The 19,237-nt window shown below is 36.8% G+C and overlaps 1 protein-coding gene across 2 annotated transcripts in view; it reads left to right on the top strand.

The window, feature by feature from the left end:
* LOC113479759 (bifunctional heparan sulfate N-deacetylase/N-sulfotransferase 3) overlaps positions 1–18,251 on the top strand; it is a 67,190-nt gene extending 48,939 nt beyond the window's left edge. Inside the window, exons 8-14 of one of the 2 annotated variants that reach the window (XM_026848036.1) lie at positions 1,328–1,424; positions 2,290–2,413; positions 6,305–6,479; positions 6,906–7,076; positions 11,664–11,773; positions 12,420–12,522; positions 13,745–18,251. In XM_026848036.1, the coding sequence (XP_026703837.1) occupies positions 1,328–1,424; positions 2,290–2,413; positions 6,305–6,479; positions 6,906–7,076; positions 11,664–11,773; positions 12,420–12,522; positions 13,745–13,969 (1,005 nt within the window). In that variant the 3' untranslated portion in view covers positions 13,970–18,251. Of the gene's footprint in view, positions 1–1,327; positions 1,425–2,289; positions 2,414–6,304; positions 6,480–6,905; positions 7,077–11,663; positions 11,774–12,419; positions 12,523–13,739 lie in introns of both variants that reach the window. The other variant, XM_026848038.1, reaches the window with a different exon arrangement.
* The last annotated feature ends 986 nt before the right edge of the window (positions 18,252–19,237 follow it).

Here is a 19,237-nt window from a genome sequence, read left to right as displayed (position 1 = left end):
CTAAGGCTGAAGCCTGCACTGACCTGCAGTTGATGCATCTTCAGCCCATCACCCAGCACTAAGAGCACAGCCTCTAAAGAGAAGCTCCTGCACCAAGTGGTGAACGCAGTCATTTTGCACACGCTGGGTGACGGTTCAGCCAATTCAGTGGAATGTCTGAGTGCTGTAGGTACATGTGTCCCAACAGTGATATCAGGTATCCCAAATATCATCCCATTGAGGTAACTTGGTAGTAATATTCTAAGGAGCAAACTTTACTAAATCAAACATAAAAATGTATTTAAGTTTGCTTACTCGAGTGTTTTCTAGCATTGGATACTGAACTGCCAACTTAGAATCTGTGTATGACATTGCAAATTTGCACATAAATATACACCATGAAATTCATGCTGTTATTGAATAAAACTTTGAACTAGGGGAAAAAATTTTACTTTTGCATAATGTTAAGAGTGAATTAATTTTAAAAATGGGAATTAGCCTGTAGTCAAATGACCTGAAAAGTGAGAATTACTTAGAAAAGACATTTGTAACAGTGACTAACATATACTGAATGTTGTGTCTTTTGTCTATAATGCACATGACTGAATACAGTTGCATTTTTTTAAGTCGAGAAGATTGGTAATTCCCTTCATCTCATTGCAGTACTGCCCAGTAGCTAAAACAAATACAAACTGTTTCAGTTGTAAAGCAGCAGATGAAAAAACAAGATTTAATATTATGTACTAATTTGAATTGGAGTATCAGAATATATGTGTGTGAATGGAAAGCCTTAAATTATAATGAATTTACTCTTCTAGTTTAAAAACTACAGCATGTGTAGGGTGGTAGCTGTTATGGTAATGTAAAAGTCAGTAATTAGATAACTCATTAGCAATTTCAAGTCTTCCTAACTTATATGTAATTGATCAATTGATTTTAAATTATTCCCACATCTTAAGTATGTGGGATCAGATTTGTCTTTGGCATAATTCTGCTGAACATACTGACATTTTATAGAAGTGATCTTGTCCCAGGGTCTGTTGAATAACTGAGGCAACTATATGTATGTAGAATGAAAACCATGATTCTTTAAGACGCTTGTCTCATCAAAAAAAACCCAGCACTTAAGAGATACACTTTCTGGCCTGGTTACACTGCACATACCTTTCTGAACCACTGAAATATTTCTTTAATGATAACATGGGTTTTTGTCATAAAGGAAAATAATATTTTCTGGTAAGAATATTTGTACATTGGAGTAAAACTGGTAATTTATATAAACATAATTTAAGAACCTTATCAGGTGCGATTACCAATTAAATTCTTAGTTGTTCTTCTCCTTTTTTAGAATCCCTGTGATGACAAACGGCACAGAGATATCTGGTCTAAAGAAAAAACCTGTGATCGATTACCAAAATTCTTGGTTGTAGGACCCCAGAAAACTGGTGAGATTTTATTGTATTTCAACAAGATAGGGTATGTGTAAGTTCAAATAATTATACTATACCAATTAATCACTTTTTGCTCAGACTGCTGTGCAGAGATCTTGATCATCTAATAGCATTTTTTTTATTTTCAGATATCCATATATAGTTTAATAATGTAAATTATAACAATGGACAGTACACATATTGAAAATGCAGGGTTCAGTCATGTGTGATTTTTTGGCTTTATGTCAAAATGAGTAATACTTTGATAAAGAGATCAACAAGATAGACAAGATCTTGTCAAAGTGGAAGGAGGAAAGGACAGCCATTTTTCAAACGGTATAGATTCTTAATTGCAGGTTCTTGTCTGTCCTGCAAGTGTCTTGTTTATAGAAACTTGTTATTTCATGCCATTTATTTCAAGTCAAGAAGTTCCTAATGGAAAGTTTGAATTGCAAGGCTGTAGTAGTTTATAAATTAACTTAATGGTTAATTTTTTTTTCTGTAATCAGAAAATTGCATATATGCTTCCTTTCATCTTCACCAATCCCCAATAGCTACTGAGTGCAAGATTTTTAAATTATCTTTGTGATAGTCTCATAATAAACAATAATTGTTTTTAAAACACATATTAAAAGTGTGAAAATCAGATTCCAGCACTGGCACTCCAGTTTCTCTGTTAACTATTTCTAGTTCTTTAAATGTCTTCAATCTAAAAGCATAGAAAGCACAGATTCTTAGGTGACAAAATCAGCACACCCCCCTCACTGAAATGAAATGGAATAAAGGTGGTTTAGTCCATCTTGTGGGTATGACCCCCCCAAAACAAATTGTGTGTGTGTGTATTTTTTTTTTTAATCTTGAACTTTTATCCTATTTGCAGGTACCACAGCCTTGTATTTGTTCCTGATCATGCATCCTTCCATCATTAGTAACTCCCCCAGCCCAAAAACCTTTGAGGAGGTACAGTTCTTTAATAGAAATAACTACCACAGGGGGATTGATTGGTAAGATGGGTTATTAGTATAAATATAAAAGTTTATATATTGTGAACAATACAAAAATGACATTGCTGTTGGTAATGGTAAATGTTTATATATAGAGAGAGATAAAATACTAATCGTCAGTGTCCTTCTAAAATGATAAATAAATGCAAGTGAATAACAGCCTTACTACAGAATGTCATAAATGCACTAACTTTTGTGAGGCTTTTTTGTAAATATCTATATATTAATATATGCAAAACAGTAACAAAATATGTATTTCTTATTACATATGCCTTTGAAGTAGGGACAATAACGGTTGTGTTAGTTGGATATATGGAGGCAAAAATTATGTTCTCATTGGAAATCTTATTTCATAAGACAAAAAAAGGCAATATCAGGGAGAGGCATTTTTTCCTTTAAAATAGGATTTAGAAATAGTAATTGGGTAAAAGGGGAACAGGGAAGGGCTCTCAATATGTTTTACAAAGATTAGGTAATTAGGACAACATTAGTGTCTCTATAAGGTTAGTAAGTGGTGCTATAAAAGAGTATGTATCACTGCCACATTCAGGATGGCCACCAGGGAATCACCGGACATAGCTGCATCCAGAAGGTCATTCTTGATGCCCCTTGCTTTCAGAAAGTGCTGCAACATAAAGCACTACACAATGAAAAGCTGTAACATGCTGTAGTGGCCGGGGAACACCAGTAAAAGATTATTATTTCTTGGGTTTTTTCTGCCCCGGTTTAAGGGAAAATAGTTTTCTTGCCTTTGTCTTTGTGTTCATCTAGAAAATTAACAGGGTTAACACTGTTACATGGTTTTAATGCCATGATTAGAGAAAAAGAAATTAGATCCAATTTCTTTTTAAGTCACTTAGTTTTTACAGTGTTGTAATTGTTTATAAGTTTGATGAATCAGCCAGTTACTACCAATGTAGAGATGCCAGCTGAATGCCTGGAAATTAGAAAGCTGACTCCTTGCTATGAATCTTTGACGTCTAAAGAAGATTGCATGCAAGCAAGGTTCACACTGATGGAGACAGCCTAAGTGCAGTGAGCCAGTTCTTCCACAAAATCGATGTTTTCACATTGCTGGGAGACCCCTTTGCTGCTTCTCATTCTTCCTGCCATATCCACTTCTCTAATATGCACATACAGTTTGATGTGTGCCAAATTACCTTCATCTTAACACAGCACTGGTGCATAAAGCTCAGACCAGGGACACCCTTTTGACTGCTTCTCCCTCTGCAGCATCCATTTGGCTATTTGTACCTCTGCATTACATGCCCCCCTCACCCCTGTGAGGTTCTCACAGTTAAGGCTTGGATACTCAGAACTACCTGTAGGTGTAGTTGCTTAATTCTTAGATTTTCATTCTGTCTGCCAGATAAATCTCTCAGAACTTCAGTCTAATAGTGTATTTTAATGCTGGCATGTAATGAGCTTACCAAATGGTAATTAGATACAAGGTCTCACCTCATTAGTCTGTTAATTTGCTAGGATCCTTTCAAGACAAGAGTATTCACAAATAACAATCAGTTCTGTTTCTTTTCTGGTTGTGGAAATACATCTTTTTTCCAGAGCTGACTCTAACTTGGTCTTTGAGCTTACATTTAGACCAAGGCTAAATACAGAAGCAGGAAAGGGTTCTTTCAGCCCTCGGCAACCTCCATACTGCCATCTTGAAAGAGGTATAGATGTGTATTGTAGTCTCCCAGTAGAGATAACAGAACAGTAAGATGAGAACTGATCTGTCTGTTCTTGAAACAAAAAAGCCTGAATAGATGTTACGCATTTTGTTATGTGAGCGCTGTTACAGATTTCATAGACAAGTTTCTCTAAACCCTTCTCAGCTTTGCCCTTGTCATATTTAATAATTGTCTCATGAATGAGGTACTAAGCAAGAGTTCTGCAGTCTATGTTCAGCAGAAGTGCTGAGCCTATACTTTGTAACCTTTTGATTTCCCACTCAGTCCAATCTCTTTAACATTTTTCAGTGACACCACATCAACTTCTACTTTTCTCAAATTTGCCATGTTATGTAAAGAATCAATTAACTTTTGCCTAAAATTTGGTGTAGTGCCATATTTAATATTAGGTGTTTCCTTATAAGGTTGGAGTTCTCATTGCCTTGTATTCACTCAGATTACTACCAGGACTTCACTACAACAGCATAATGACACCATATATTATCTAGAGCAGATTTGCCTTTAGGGCCTATTGCCTTTTTCAAAGCTGACCTTTTTCTTTGCTGTTGATGTTCTGGTAAAACATTCTGACGTCACACAGGTTGACTCATTAGTTTCTAATAATTTTATTTGTGAATATAAATTGGTATAGCTTCATCATTTTAATCAAATCGGCCCTAATATTTTTGGGAAATAGAGTCCATTGTTTGTTCAATGAGAGAGTATCATATTCTCAGATATTTGCATTAGCATTAGGCAGATATGAACACTTAATAAACTAGCAGAGCCGTGGCAGACTTTCATGCTGTTCTGTTTGGTTGTCCTCTTATTTCAGCTTTTTTACATACATTTTGCTTGTGAGACTAGCAATAACTATGCAATGTTGTAGCAGAATTTTTGAACACGGTGTTGAGCATATTATGCAGGGACCTGCCCATCCATCAGCCCTTCACATGACATCATTTAGGTCTCTCTGATAAAAGACAATCTACCAGCTGCTACTTATAAGACCTTGAATGAATCCACAACAATTATTCCTTATCTAGTGCATAGAAAGTTGTCATCTGAAGGCCAGCCCAATTCCCTTGCATATTTCTGATGACTTGTATCCATTCATGTGCCAAAGCAGCACAAAATAATAACTTGGCGATGTTTGCTTATGTATACATAAAAGTTGCACATAAGAATTAACACGTCAGCATCAGGTGTCACAGAGTTTAGGTTCTTTAAACCACTATAGATTCCTTCCTTGTCTCAAAGTACCCTGTAATCAGTGCCTGCTGCTAACTGTCATCTTGTGAGATCCATGTCCTAAAGAAGAGTGCATGTGCATCAGTCAGTTCCATCTTACCAAGTCTACTGGCCTTGACCGCAGTGGTCACAATTTCAAAGCCAACAAGGGCATGCCATTTGTATTAGAAGCAGCTCACTTCTATGAATAGAACTAAGTCTAAGCACTGGAACAAATTTCAGTCCTTAAACATGATCTTCAGAAGAGGTTGTTTTAAATGGCATATCAATACAGTATTTAATTGAAAAATCAAGACCAACATTTCCCATTTATTCTTTTCCCCAACAATAATGAAAAGTGGTCTGAAGGCCATGGATAAAGAAGTCTGTATGTGACATAAGAGATTGCTGGAAATTAACTGCAACTTCATAGCAGATGAGGAAAGCTCAAAAGAAAGCTAAAAGAAATACAACCCAAGTTTCCACAAGAATGTGACTCATAGAACAATAAGTGAAAGATGTTGTTACTGTTTAGAAACCTTGTACCTAATGAGGTTCTGGGGGATTTTTTCAGTGCATCTTCTCCACATAAAAAAGCTCTTTTCTCTTTTGAGTAGAAGCAATTCTCATACTGAAAATCTTTTTCTTACGGCATTGTACTGTAATTGATGTCAGCAAAAGGCCAAAATTGGAAAACTCATTTTCTACTTTTGACTTTGATAGGGTTTGTTCTGACTGAAAAGTAAGAATTCACTAATTTTAAGAAGATACATGAATATCATAATGTTTTCATTCAGTTACCAAAAAAATAGCTGCAATGTTTAGTTATATGTAGTGAGAAGAAGCAGCCTAGTACCAAGTAAACTTCTGTTTGCTTTTATTTGGCAATTAGGCTATGATTTTAATTGATTATCCTAGAATAAAATGTACTTAACAGATTTTCAACCTTTGTGTGACTTAAGTAATTCTGAGAATGGTGTTGCTCTCCTAGGTACATGGATTTCTTCCCCACTCCTTCTAATGTCACCACTGACTTCCTCTTTGAGAAAAGTGCCAACTATTTCCATTCTGAGGAAGCTCCTAAGCGAGCTGCTTCCCTCATCCCCAAGGCCAAGATCATCACCATCCTTATTGACCCATCCGATCGGGCGTATTCCTGGTATCAGGTATGCACTTTGAAGAACATGGGCAGGCACAAATCAGGGTTTCCACCTTGAATCTTCTCTATATATCCTTTCAGTATATGTGTATATAAAGGATTTGGATAATACAAGATTTTATTTGTCAGTCAGCGCACAATATATGATCACTCATGGGCTGATGTATCTGCCAACGTAAATCTGAAAATCTTTCAAGGGTTAAAATATCAGAAACCACCTTTTCAAAAGTCTGCCTGTAATATAAATATGTGAAAATACTTACTCAAATAATTTATGTAATCGGCACATTAAAAAACTAGTTTATAGACAGGTATCCAGTTCATGCTCAAAACACAAGATAAAGAAATTTTTGTCAGTAAGACCAAGCAGTTTTGTCTTATTTTCCCAACTTTTGTGGTCTGTAAAGTTCCAGCAATATAACTTCTTTTACAGCATCAGCGATCACATGAAGATCCTGCAGCTCTAAAGTTCAGCTTCTATCAGGTGATCACAGCTGGACCTCGAGCCCCATCTGAGCTTAGAGCTCTCCAGAAGAGATGCCTAGCGCCTGGATGGTACGCTACCCATATTGAAAGATGGCTAACTTACTTCCCACCTTATCAGGTGAATAAGACTGTAACTTGACATCCTAATCTTATGTATCTACTATCCTAAAAGATTACCTTTGTAAAAGTCTTGCCTACTGAATACTGATCCTCAGGTATATCCTAGATACACAAGAGTGTGTTTTAAGACATTGGCTGTGATTCTTCATAGACATGTTCTAAGTAGTTAATTGACATTGCTAGAGCTGTCGTGATTTAACATCTTACAGCTGGGAGCTTCTTCTGCAGAACAAATCAGAACAATAATCTGAAGCTCAGGAAACATCACTGCTTCTTTTTGAACTCTCTTGTACCCTGAACTGCCTTTAACTTACAGCTGGTTTTCATTTGCTCATGCTTTCATCACCCTTTGTCTGGCTTTTCATCAGTGATGTTGAGAAAAAGAGAACCAGGCATGCAGTGCTTTGTGGTCTCTTTAATATCAGATGGTCCTTCTGGCTTCCCAAAAGAAGAATTTAAGGAAAATAAAGGGAAGTTTCTCAATAATATTTCTGCCTACTTGAGTGGTAGCAAGTATCAGTGAACATCATGGGATGTCAGATGGGGTATTGCCCTCCTTGCATGGGTTGAGAAGAGTTTTGGTGTCTGAACACTTTGAGGTGTAAAAAATATATTTTCCATCTGAAATGGGGATTACCACATGGAAATGGATGTGACCTAGTGGTTTTGTAACACCTTAATATTTAAATGCATCAGTGTCTTCACTCTCTTCTTGGTCCTTTCATGCATTAATCTCTCACTGTGTCAACCTCCTTAGGCTATGATCATAGTAGTAAATAATCATGTACCTGTTCAAGAGTTCACACACTATCCCACTGCTGTCCATACTGATTTTTAACACACTTCTGGCACAGTTTGGACCCATAGCAAAAAGCGTCTTGCCAAGCAGTTCCAGAGCACAGCTAGAAAGATAACAAGAACAATTACCACTGGGGAGTGTGGACACAACCAGTTTACAGGTGAGAGAGATTAGCAGCGTGGATCCAGGTCATTCTTTGCCATTTGGCCTTGAGACCAGAAAGCTGTCTCTGATTTGTTTTAGCTAGCAATAAAAATAAAGCCTTTGTGTATACCAGCATGTTTGCCATCTCGGGCATCACCATTTTTTTAGGTGAATGCATGTTTTACCTAACATGACTTTTCTGTAACTGTCAAAGCACTGGGTCGCTTTTGCACACTTTGTTTTTGGAAATTCCTTACACATTGCTGCCCATAACAGTGCATCCACATATCAGAGCCTCTACTGGGAATGATTCATGCACTGAAGCAGTTTGGTGTGTTGGTGCTCCTCATTGTCTACATTTGGTATTTGTCACTGAACCTGACACCACAATGTGTTCTTTGTGTTAAGGCTGTGCCTTTGGGCCTCAAAGGGTGTGTGTTTATGGACCCATGGGTTTCAGTACGGTTGGCACATATGCAACCTAAAAATTGGATCTCCCTGCAAGCTTCTGTTGACATGTAACATACAAGTGATTGGGCTCCTTCTGGCCCTGTGTAAGATCAAGCCTCAAAAGTGCACATCCTCAGTCCTGAACATCATATGATATACAAGACCAGGCACACAGTATCACCTGATCTCCTTGACAGATTTATTTCTGGATTTTTCTGACATGAGCAGTGTGTCTGGCACTACTCCTCACCCAACATTTAAAGATTACTTTGGTTGAGGGAGGTTGGCTGCAATCTGAACCTTCTGTTTATCCAGGACTCGCTTAGCTGAGACAAGTTGGCTGGAGTCTGCACCTTCTGTTTTCCCAGAGAGTGCCAAGGAAGCTCTGGTGCATCTAGCTGGTGTTATTCTCCACATACTCTCTTCTAGGCCAGCCTTACCGACTTCACGAGATACACAGTACTGTAACATCATGATACTCATATGAAATTCTCTACATTATGTTTTCATTAGCTTCTCTCCAAAAGTAATCCATGAATATTGAACAATATGCACTGTATAGATCTTTGCCAGATTTTGCATCCCACAGTGATAGCGAAGAACCAGCCCTGGTAGCCTTATGTTTTCTCTGTAAAAGTACTAGGGATTAACTTGAATTGCAAAAGCAACGATATACAGTATGCCATATCCAAACTAGTTAGCAAGTTCAAGGAACTGCTGAAGCATAGAACAGTTATATAAGACAGACCCCAAATCAGCTCATCTTAAAAGTACAGCCTTATTTTAAAAAATAAGAGCCTTTCTTCACCAAAAGAGCTCTCACCCAGACTAGCAAAAGCTATCTACAATTTTTAATGCTGTATAAACTTGAGGGTCTCTACACATATGACTGAAGTCTTAATGTCCATTAGGAAGTCATCAGGCATACAGTAAGTGGTAGAAGTAGCAACAGGAATAGGTAAGGTTCACCTCTTCATTAGAAAAGTGTTAGCAGCACACTTGTCTTGCATGGTAAGACTCTGCAAATCTCAGAGTACTTTACAAATTTGGTGTTCAGATCTTTAAAATTTTGATTGGCTTAGATTTTTATAAGTCATACAGAAAGTCCTCTTTGGTCTGGCCACCACGACAGATCTCTAAAAGTTCAGGAAACTCATGTCTCTTAAGTTAGTTTCTCAGCCACAACTGATGGCTTCAATGCAGTCATATAGAAGAAAAGCAGACCTAGCATGACAAGCTCCCTCATGAGCCAAAAGACATGCTCATGCACCAGCCCTGTAGGAAATGAAGCTGATTTTGCAACAGCCATCATTTAATGGCCAGTCTGAAGCTGAAGGACTCAAGCTGTTTCTAAGCTGTTCTCTTCTCCCAACTGTCTTTCTTGCTCCTCTTCCACCATGGTGACTTCTAGATACAAAGTAAGAAAGGTATAGTGAGAGAACAGGGACTCAGACAATCTCTACAGCTGTCAACAGTGTTACAGTAAAATGATCAATACTTTGTAAAGCGACACAAAATACTTCATCTGTAGTATTTTCAATATATATGAATCTATCTACTTTGTAAAAATTACACTATTTAATTTTTCAACTTTACCAATACATAAAATGCCTTGGATTTTGAGGAATTTCATGAAATTACATCTTCCTGAAATCAGGATATGGATAAATCAGTACAAGTAAGGAAAAATTTTGCCTCAGTTCCTTAGAACCTCCCTGAAGGTTGAAAGGGAACATTTTTTGTTACCTGCTCCCTGAGAATGTCAGGAATTTAAATTAATTTCCACTGATAAAGCTTTTTCTTATGTGTCTTTTTTGGGGTGGCAGAAGTGGAAATGGCACAGATAGTTATCTCTACATGTTTTTTTACATAGTGAAGGAAAAAACCCCTCACTCCTTTCAGATGGAATTATTCCCTGTTTAGGATGATTTTTGACCTCTGTGCAAATGAAGCACTTAAGGCCTATTTTCAAAGCTTATGTCTTAGTAAAGCAGGGAGTTCATTTTTGGACTTAGGCAGTCATCGTGCATCTGATTGCAAAGACTTCTGGAATGAGCTACTGCTTTCTGAACAGCCTGATATTTCTACTAATCCACATCTCTAAATCTACATGCTATATATGGGTAATTCCAAAGAGTGATTTTTCAAAAGAAATTTTCTCCCGTTTGATTATGTTCTGAAACCTGATAATCTTGCAGACCTCTAGGTTTTATCCAGTCCTAGAAGCAATCCATATGATTTTAGCCTCTCTGCTTGCATGGAAATGTAAAAACAAGCTTCAGCACTGCTTGCAGAAGGTGATTGTTGAGCTATCTGCAAATCTATTTCCCCTCTCCTTTTCATCACTAAAGGACAATGGAAAAAGTGGAGGTGTTTCCATCACAGGAAATGAATGCTTCATTAATTCATTTGGGACCTTCTTTCTCTTCCAAGTCTTAAAGACACAAACTTGCTGCACCATCAGTGGGTCATTTGGGCATGGCAGCACATTTGATAAAATTCTTAGATAGTGTCTGTTTCTCTGAAGACTGACCTTCAGGTAAAAGGGTGGCCCTTTCTGAAGTAGCCTACTGTGAGTGTGTATATGGTCAAGCACGTGAAATGAAGGAAAAGAAATTACCTACACATTCTGTACCTATGTATATCCCTGCCTTAGGGTCCTCATAACATCTGCCTTTATTCCTGTTCTCAAAGACCTTTTTTTCATACAATTTTGTATTGTTGTATGGGTTTAGAAGTAAGGCATTTCACCTAACATCTACTTACTGGTTTCTGTCTTTCTGGTCATTTCTAGTGTCAAGCTTTTCAACATTACTGTAACATATATATGTATATGTTTGTGTCTATGAGAATTAAAGGTTATTTCTCTAGACATTAATACCTTTTTTTCTTGGCCAGACAAGTCTCACTCAATTTCCTGCCAATATTCTTATTTCTTATCTTTCTAGATTCTTCACAGATATTTCTCTGTCACAACAGCTTTCAATGTAATATCATTTCAGATTTAATTAACATGCCATTTACCCTGCTCCCAGGTCATTAATGATGATGACAATTAAAACTGGACCAATTATCATTCTCTGGGGCAGTACCCTCCATATAATGAATGAGTTTGACAGAGGTGGAAGTTTCAGTTTGAAGCCTGAAATAATGAATTTTAAATTAAACTTCCATTTATTTTATTTGTTGTAGTTGCTAATTATTGATGGACAGCAGCTGAGAACTGACCCGTCTACCGTAATGGATGAAGTACAGAAATTTCTGGGAGTCTCTCCTCATTATAATTACTCTGAAGCCCTAACGTGAGTTAATCACCATTTTCACATGTTCCTACATTCCTAAAATAGCAGCTATTCCTAAAATAGCAGCTATTCCTAAAATAGCAGCTATTCCTAAAATAGCAGCTAGTCTATAAGCAAGCTCACTGCAAAATAAAGCCTCCCATACTTTTTTTAGCTGTCAGTGAGATATATTCTTCAGTGTCTGCAAAGAACACAATTCAGGGTTAGATTTTCTGTGAATTATCCACTGAGCCACTCAGTGTGGAGTTTGACTGTTACAGAAGTACACCCCTGATAAACGGACAAAGTTGGTATTGTTTTGTGAGAATTGCATATGAATTTTGGATGAATCGCAAGGAATTTTATTTCTGTAAGTGGAACATGGAATGCTGACATGCATAACCATAAGGGAAGGGGAATGAGTTTCTCTTTATTTTTGACATTAGGTGCAAGACAGGTTAAGTGGTATCAGTCGGGAATGTAACATCCACTCTGTACATCATAAATACACATGTACACAAATCCTTTGGGTTTTGACATTTAGATTTGGTTGGCCTTAAAATAAGACCATAAACTCAGGTTTACTTTTTTGAGTCTTCATTCTAAACTTGGGAGATGCATCCTCCTTACAGTATCTCACAGCCTTTACATAAAATATTTGTTTCAGATTCGATTCACATAAAGGTTTCTGGTGTCAGCTCCTGGAAGAAGGAAAAACAAAGTGTCTTGGAAAGAGCAAAGGTAGAAAATACCCTCCTATGGATTCTGAGGTAAACCATTATGATCATTGACATTATACAGGGATTCATTTGCCACATATGGGACACCACATGGACAAAATCATAAGGAGGGAAAGAAGACAAAATTAAGTAGACATTAATTATTTGACTACCTTTCTCTGCAAATTAAACATTTAAGATACTGTGGAGTGCATAAACTTTTTCAGTTCTTTATTTCAAATGTGAAGAATTTAAGTCATTAAAAAAACTTTTAAAATGTGGTATCCCTTAGAAAAATAAACTTGGCACCCTTAAAGTTCCCTGAAATTCACTTGCAAACCTGTCCCCTTTACTTAATTGACTTATGCAGCAGAGGTTCCACAGTGCATGATGCTTTCTCATTCATAATCAGGTATGTGCATTTGTGTCTGGTCCCTTGTCTTTGAGAGTAGTTAGACCATGACAAGTACTGCAGACTCTCATATAATCTGGTTTTAAGAGAGGTTAGGTTCTGTTTCTACGAATTTTATTAATACTTTCGCCAGACAAATGCTCAAATAAAAAACTTGCATCAGATCAACTGCTGCAGCCTGTACCCAGTGGCAGTTTAGTCTCCTATTCTAGCTGTAACTTTCACATTTATTCTCTCCTGTATTCTCATTTCATTTAGCCTGACTAAAACACAAGTAAAAACTTACAGTTTGAACATCGGTATTAATGTGGCAAGTAAGCCAGGAATTTTTTCTCACAGTATTTATATGATGAGTAACTTTACATCTATAGAATCATACTGATGTAAAATCACTGGGTGAGAAGGCTTTTGGCCAGAGATCTGACAATACTGTGTTTGTTTATTGGTGTATTTTTCAACTCTAAATACTCATGAAAATGGGGTTACTGATTGATATATGCCTACATACAAAGATATTTTAGAACAATTGGTTTCAATCACACTTCAGTAAATTCAAAGTAACTGCATCAGCTTTAGTGTGATTCTTAATTTACATGACTATCTGAGAGTAGATTCAGATCCTTTGCCTTGACTTCCATGTTTGTTTTGCATAACCGTTGTTTCTCTTGAAATTACCTTTTACAGTTCAGCTCCTAACCGAAGAGCTTAAACTTGCATGCAGTAGGTAGCATAAAACAATATAAAATGCATAAGATAAAGTTTTGACACAGGTAAAACAAACTTTGAAACCTAGAATTCACAGCACCTTTAGTACAGCATTTTATTAAATAAAAATATCTCCTTTTTTATCCATCAGTGCAGGGCTTTTCTGTCAAGCTACTACAGAGATCACAATGTGGAACTGTCAAAACTTCTACACAAATTGGGACAACCCCTGCCATCGTGGCTGAGACAGGAACTACAGAAAGTAAGATAGCATTGAAAAAAGGCTTTTTGAAATCTCTCTTCCACGCTTCAGTCATCATGCCTAAGTCTCCAGTAGCTACCAGAAGGTCTTGTAAGATATACCTCTTCAAAAATGAGTAAAAGATAGAAATTATTTCCATATGCTGGCATGTGGATTGTGAAAATACATGTGTTTCTTAGAGCTCTGGTGGGCCAAAACTTTCTCATAAACATTTCTGGCCCTGTGGACTTGTGGACTACTGTGCACATACATGGAAGTTATTTGCAACTGGTATAAGCTTCAGAGATACACGACCTATCCAATTTCACGGTAAATATTTACCTTATTATATATCAGTTTAAAAGTATTGTGTCTCATGTAGGTTCTGTAGCCCATTGTTTGACAGTTTTTCTTACTATTTGATTATTGCCTCGCATAAAATAAGAAAACTTAATGTAGCACAAAATGCCAAGTGTACTTCTGCCTTTGCTAATACGCAAAGTATATACTAACAAGGGTGAGAAGTACTGTTATCATATATGATTTAAAATACACAAAGCAAAATCTGGAAGCCACAGGCAAAAGCAGTGTAGGAAAAAACAAACACACACACAAACCATTATCTATGATTATAGCCTGTAACAACAAACCCTTAGAAAGTGGTAAGGGCGTTTGTCTATAATTACTATGTTTGATTTTGTACTAACTGAAATGACAAAATACAGAATATAGTCATTATCTGAAAAGAAATTTAATTGGACATGTGAAGCACAAAAGTCGCAGTATAAACTTTATGAGCAGTATTATACTTCAACAGTTGTGAACCAAATTGAAGCAGTGCAATGAACAGGCTTTCACTCCTGACTTCTGTGAGCAGTCAGATCTGGATACTGCACTCAGGGCTTACAGCGCTGTGAATCAGGAGTGATTCCACTGAAATGCACTAAAAACTCATAAAGAGCAGAAACAGAACCATACTTAGATCGCCTTAATTTGCACCACTATTTTTTCCTCAATTTATTTGCCTTCAATCTATGCTTTGTGTATTCCAAGATTCCTCAACCTGATCAAAATCGTAGCATATTTCAGTAACCTTCAGTTTATGTCAGCTGCAAAAATCTATCAGATTTTCAGATTAAAATAGAGGTTCTGGATCCAGACATTTTAAACATGTTTGGTGTTCTATACTAGGAATAAGCTTTAGGGGGAAAAAAACAAACACAGTTGTGTAATCATGGTAGAAAATTACACTCTAATCATGGAAAACAAAAAAATATCCAGCCTTACATTTATGTGATACATTTCAATGGTACATCTCGCAATGCATCAGTTTAGATGTGAGATAAAGTCTAATTAATTGTACTTAGAAGCTGAGAGAGAAAAATCAATGAAAACTTCAGCTGAGTATGGCCTTAATGCTTCTCCACTGAACTTTGGCTCTGAGTGTTTCTAAAGGCATGAAGAGGTAGTGAAAACAAAAGAGAACTACAGTACTAACTAAATGCAATGCTTTTTACAGTAGCTCTATAATGTTGTCATAATTTGTTTTAGGGTGAATAGTTAAAAACATGCATCAAATGGTGGAAAAACTTTCTATGTCTCAGTGCTGTTTTACGACATTTATGTAATCATATAATTTAACTTTCAAGGTAATGGAATGGAAACCAGTCTGTTATTCCCTAAATAGAAAGCAGATGTTGAAATCCTTACTGTACCTCTAACTGGTAATCTTTATTATTTATTGATTTTGTCTATGTAATACGTGGTTTTGATAGGCCTGTAAAGAAAAAATCTAGACAAATTTGCTGTATATAACAATATTCTTTACGCAGCACATTTTTGCTAAGGGAATATGCATGATTAATGATGAGGACCTACTAGAGTAGACATTTTTAAAGATGAACATCTTTATTATTTATTAGACAGAATGAGAATTTTCATTTCACTTTAAATATTCACTGTCATATGGATTTGTCCCAAAAGCTGACTTGTCTTAAAATACTTCTTATTTGATAAAAGAAACACTCTGGATTCTGAACATCTGTAAGAGCAAATACTCTGCATGCTGTGGACAGCTCATATGTCCTGCAAGGATCTATATGGATTTCTTAAAACTAAATTGAATAACTGGAGAAAATACCTGGGGTTTTTGTCCTGGTATGATTGATTTTACCCTTGATATAACCTGATAAGATATCACTCAAACATTTATTTAAAATCCACAGTGATTGCATGAAGCTCCTGTTTTGTGCACTGCTGCCTCAGTTACTTCATGTTCTTCAGTGCATCAATTATAAAACAGAAGAAAATAGGAAAAATCTTGGGTACTATCAAGTGCCTTAAGTTTTCATGGTGAGAGGACCCTCTGCATAGAAATTCAAGTGAATTCAAGTGCCTCCTATGTGCAGGAGGAATGGGCTTCAGCCACATTCATAGTTCATTCTTTGTGTTCAAGAAATCCCTTTTCTGTCTTCTTTCTCTGGGAAATCAAAGCCCCCACAGAATGAGAACGAGTGGGCAGTCAAGGACAGAGTGGTGATAGGGACATGCCTATCAGTTGCATTGTCCCTCCAGAAATTTTACAGCAGACTAGGTGACATGTCTCAGATCTGTGGACTACTTCTGTGAAGTCCTCTCTGAGGTACAGCAAGGAGCCCCCTACAACTGTTGGTGATCTGGTAAAAGAGCCCAACTACAGTCACCATGCAGCACAGGGAGGATAAGCCCCCCACATGCATGGCATTAGCCTTGGGTGGACTAGGCTTGGTCTGGCAACTAAACACAAAGCTCCACCTCCAGGAAGGAATGCCATGGTGGCTCTCAAGTGCTGATGAGGAACAGCAGGGTGGAGCTCTCTTATTGTCCCAGTGCCCTTCCTAAGGGGGGAACTAGGAACAAAATGAATGAGTTCCTAGGCATATCTACAGTGGATTCTTGTAGTAACTTTACCTGAATCAATACTTACAAGCAAAGTAGTTCAACCTTTTGGTCCTGGAACTGTGCATCTGAAAGGGCATGATCTTGAATGAGCCTAAGTCAAAGCTCCTGTTGAGATGGAGCTGTTAAGCGCTAGCATTTTTTTAGAAAAGGTGCTGCAGGATTAGCTTCTTGTACACTAGGTGGGCTAGTCTCAGGCAGAGAATCAATAGAGAAGTAAAGGCAAACTGCTGGAGCTCTTTGCAGTTCTGAATTTCTGATATTCACTTATTACTTGCTTATAGAAAGATGGTATGAAGCCAATTTTGTTTTTCTCCAGAACCATTCTATTTAAATATGTCCTTACATTTAAGAGGAGACTTTAAAAAACAGAATGACTTTTAATGTGCATACTGCTTGGTGAAGAATGGAAGAGTGTGAGCAAAGCATGCAGACAACAGCTAGATGTGTTATTCCCCAAATCATAGGATGCACATGAGTACAGCTGAGTAAGCAGTCATACAACATGAATTATCTGACAAAGTTTAACCTCTTCTATTCACATCTTACCTACAATCAGTGTTTGATTTCCAGAAACAGACTATCAATATTAACACTTAAAAAACACTGATTCGTTACAATTAATTTATATTTGCTAATCAAAGTTAGATGTTTTATAGTGGTTGGTAACACAGCCATGGTTTCTTTTCCCCTGGTAGATAACTGCACAAGCAATTTCTTTAACAAATGCTTGATTATGTGAGCTTCACATCTATTTTCATAAATATGATTCTGAAATTTGCTTTCTGCAGACATCTGTGCCATTTAAAATCAGTATGTGATTTTGAGCAGAAAGTGACCATTAGGGGGGTTGTAAACACAGAGCCTGATATGAAATCACTTAATTATTTGAGCAAACATTCCTGAAAATACTGTGATACTTTCCCAGTTCTACTTGTGCAGAAAGAATTAGTTTCAATGATTTGCAGACTATCTTGTACAGAATATCCTTTTTCATTGCTTAAAAATGTGAAACTTCCTCAGGAAGAAATTAAATAGATATTTCAATGTTTATAGATGTAATACTCTTGTCATTCACATTGAATGAAAATTGCTGGAAACATTTTTCTCAAAGTTTTTTAAAATAAAAAATAGATATTATTCTGATAGTGGCATGGTATCTGAAGTGCAACAATAAACTCTGATAAGAAAATGTAGGTCTGTGTGGAAGTGATTTTTATGTTCACAAAAGTTGTCCTTTTCCAGGTTTGTTAGCAGATATTGCAGCTTGACACTGATCTACAACACAATCCAGGAGCATGGGAACAGCATGATATGTTTTCAGAAATGAAAAATATTGCTTACTGTCTCTGTGAGTGAATATTACTGCACTATGCAGCTGCTCTTTTTACTGCTTTTGCTTCCTGCTTACTTTTTATTTCTTGTGCCAGAAATTGCTAATGTGCTGTAGAAACATTTCCAGAGCTTGCTATTTTTAAGATAACAAGCAGACTTTATTCAAATTATTTGCCTTGGGGATTCAATAGTTGTGCCAATGCATCAGCCTTCACAGACATAAGAAAACCTCTCTTAGGAGAAACTTCTAAAGATGGTATGAATGTCCAAAGGAAAATTCACTGTTATCAAGAAATTCAGAACAGAATAGAAAAGTACACTATCTAGCTGGGCAAAAGCTGCTTCATATCTTCATAGAGGTGTAGAAAGTAGGAAACCTATGTTAACAGAATATTCCATTCACTACAGACAAATGATGCAACCTATAATTTAGAAGTTACACTGCTTTTTTAATACCCATCTCTATAATCTCTAAGAATAACTAAAGTGGAACAGTGAAGTAATAACAGGAAGGTACTAAGCAAAGGAAAAAGATCTTTGTTACAAATAACACCTGCCTGACTTCTGTCTCCAATTTTTGTGCTTTCCTTTAATGTTTCTTTTCAGTTCTTCCAGTCTCAAAATCCTTAGAGCTCGAAGGCAAAAGGCACTTTTTTGTCTCTGTAGGACCACATGGATGAAGAAAGCACAACAGTCAGCATCACAGGAAAGATCACAGGAACAGCAAAGTAATTAACAGCTGAAACCAAGGGCTAGGGAAACGTGAATGGAGGAGAAATTTAGACAAATAAAGGGTGATAGATTTGAAAAGCATATAGTGAGCTTAAGTCTTCACTGCTCTGTTTTCTGTCAGGTTACTTCTTTCTTTCTTTTTTAATACAGTATGTTTTTTCTTAATTTCCCTTTTTCAGTTCTGATCCTCTCTCTTAAGAAAGTCAGTTGGGAAATAATGCTCTCATACTTCTAATTGCTCGTATGTCTGTCTTGACTAGGAGAGCTGTCAGACTAGTAGTGCAAGGTCACTATCAGATCTCTTCAGAGGATATGACATGGACGTGGTTTAGTTCAACCATGATGTAGGGGCTTGGTTCAAAGTTACTAGTTCAAATCCTGTAATCTCTGTTATTGAGGAGATC

This window comes from Athene cunicularia (assembly GCF_003259725.1).
Source record: "Athene cunicularia isolate RWA chromosome 4 unlocalized genomic scaffold, athCun1 chr4_part2, whole genome shotgun sequence".
In the NCBI taxonomy this organism is placed as follows: domain Eukaryota; kingdom Metazoa; phylum Chordata; class Aves; order Strigiformes; family Strigidae; genus Athene; species Athene cunicularia.
This window is presented reverse-complemented; position numbering and strand designations above follow the sequence as displayed.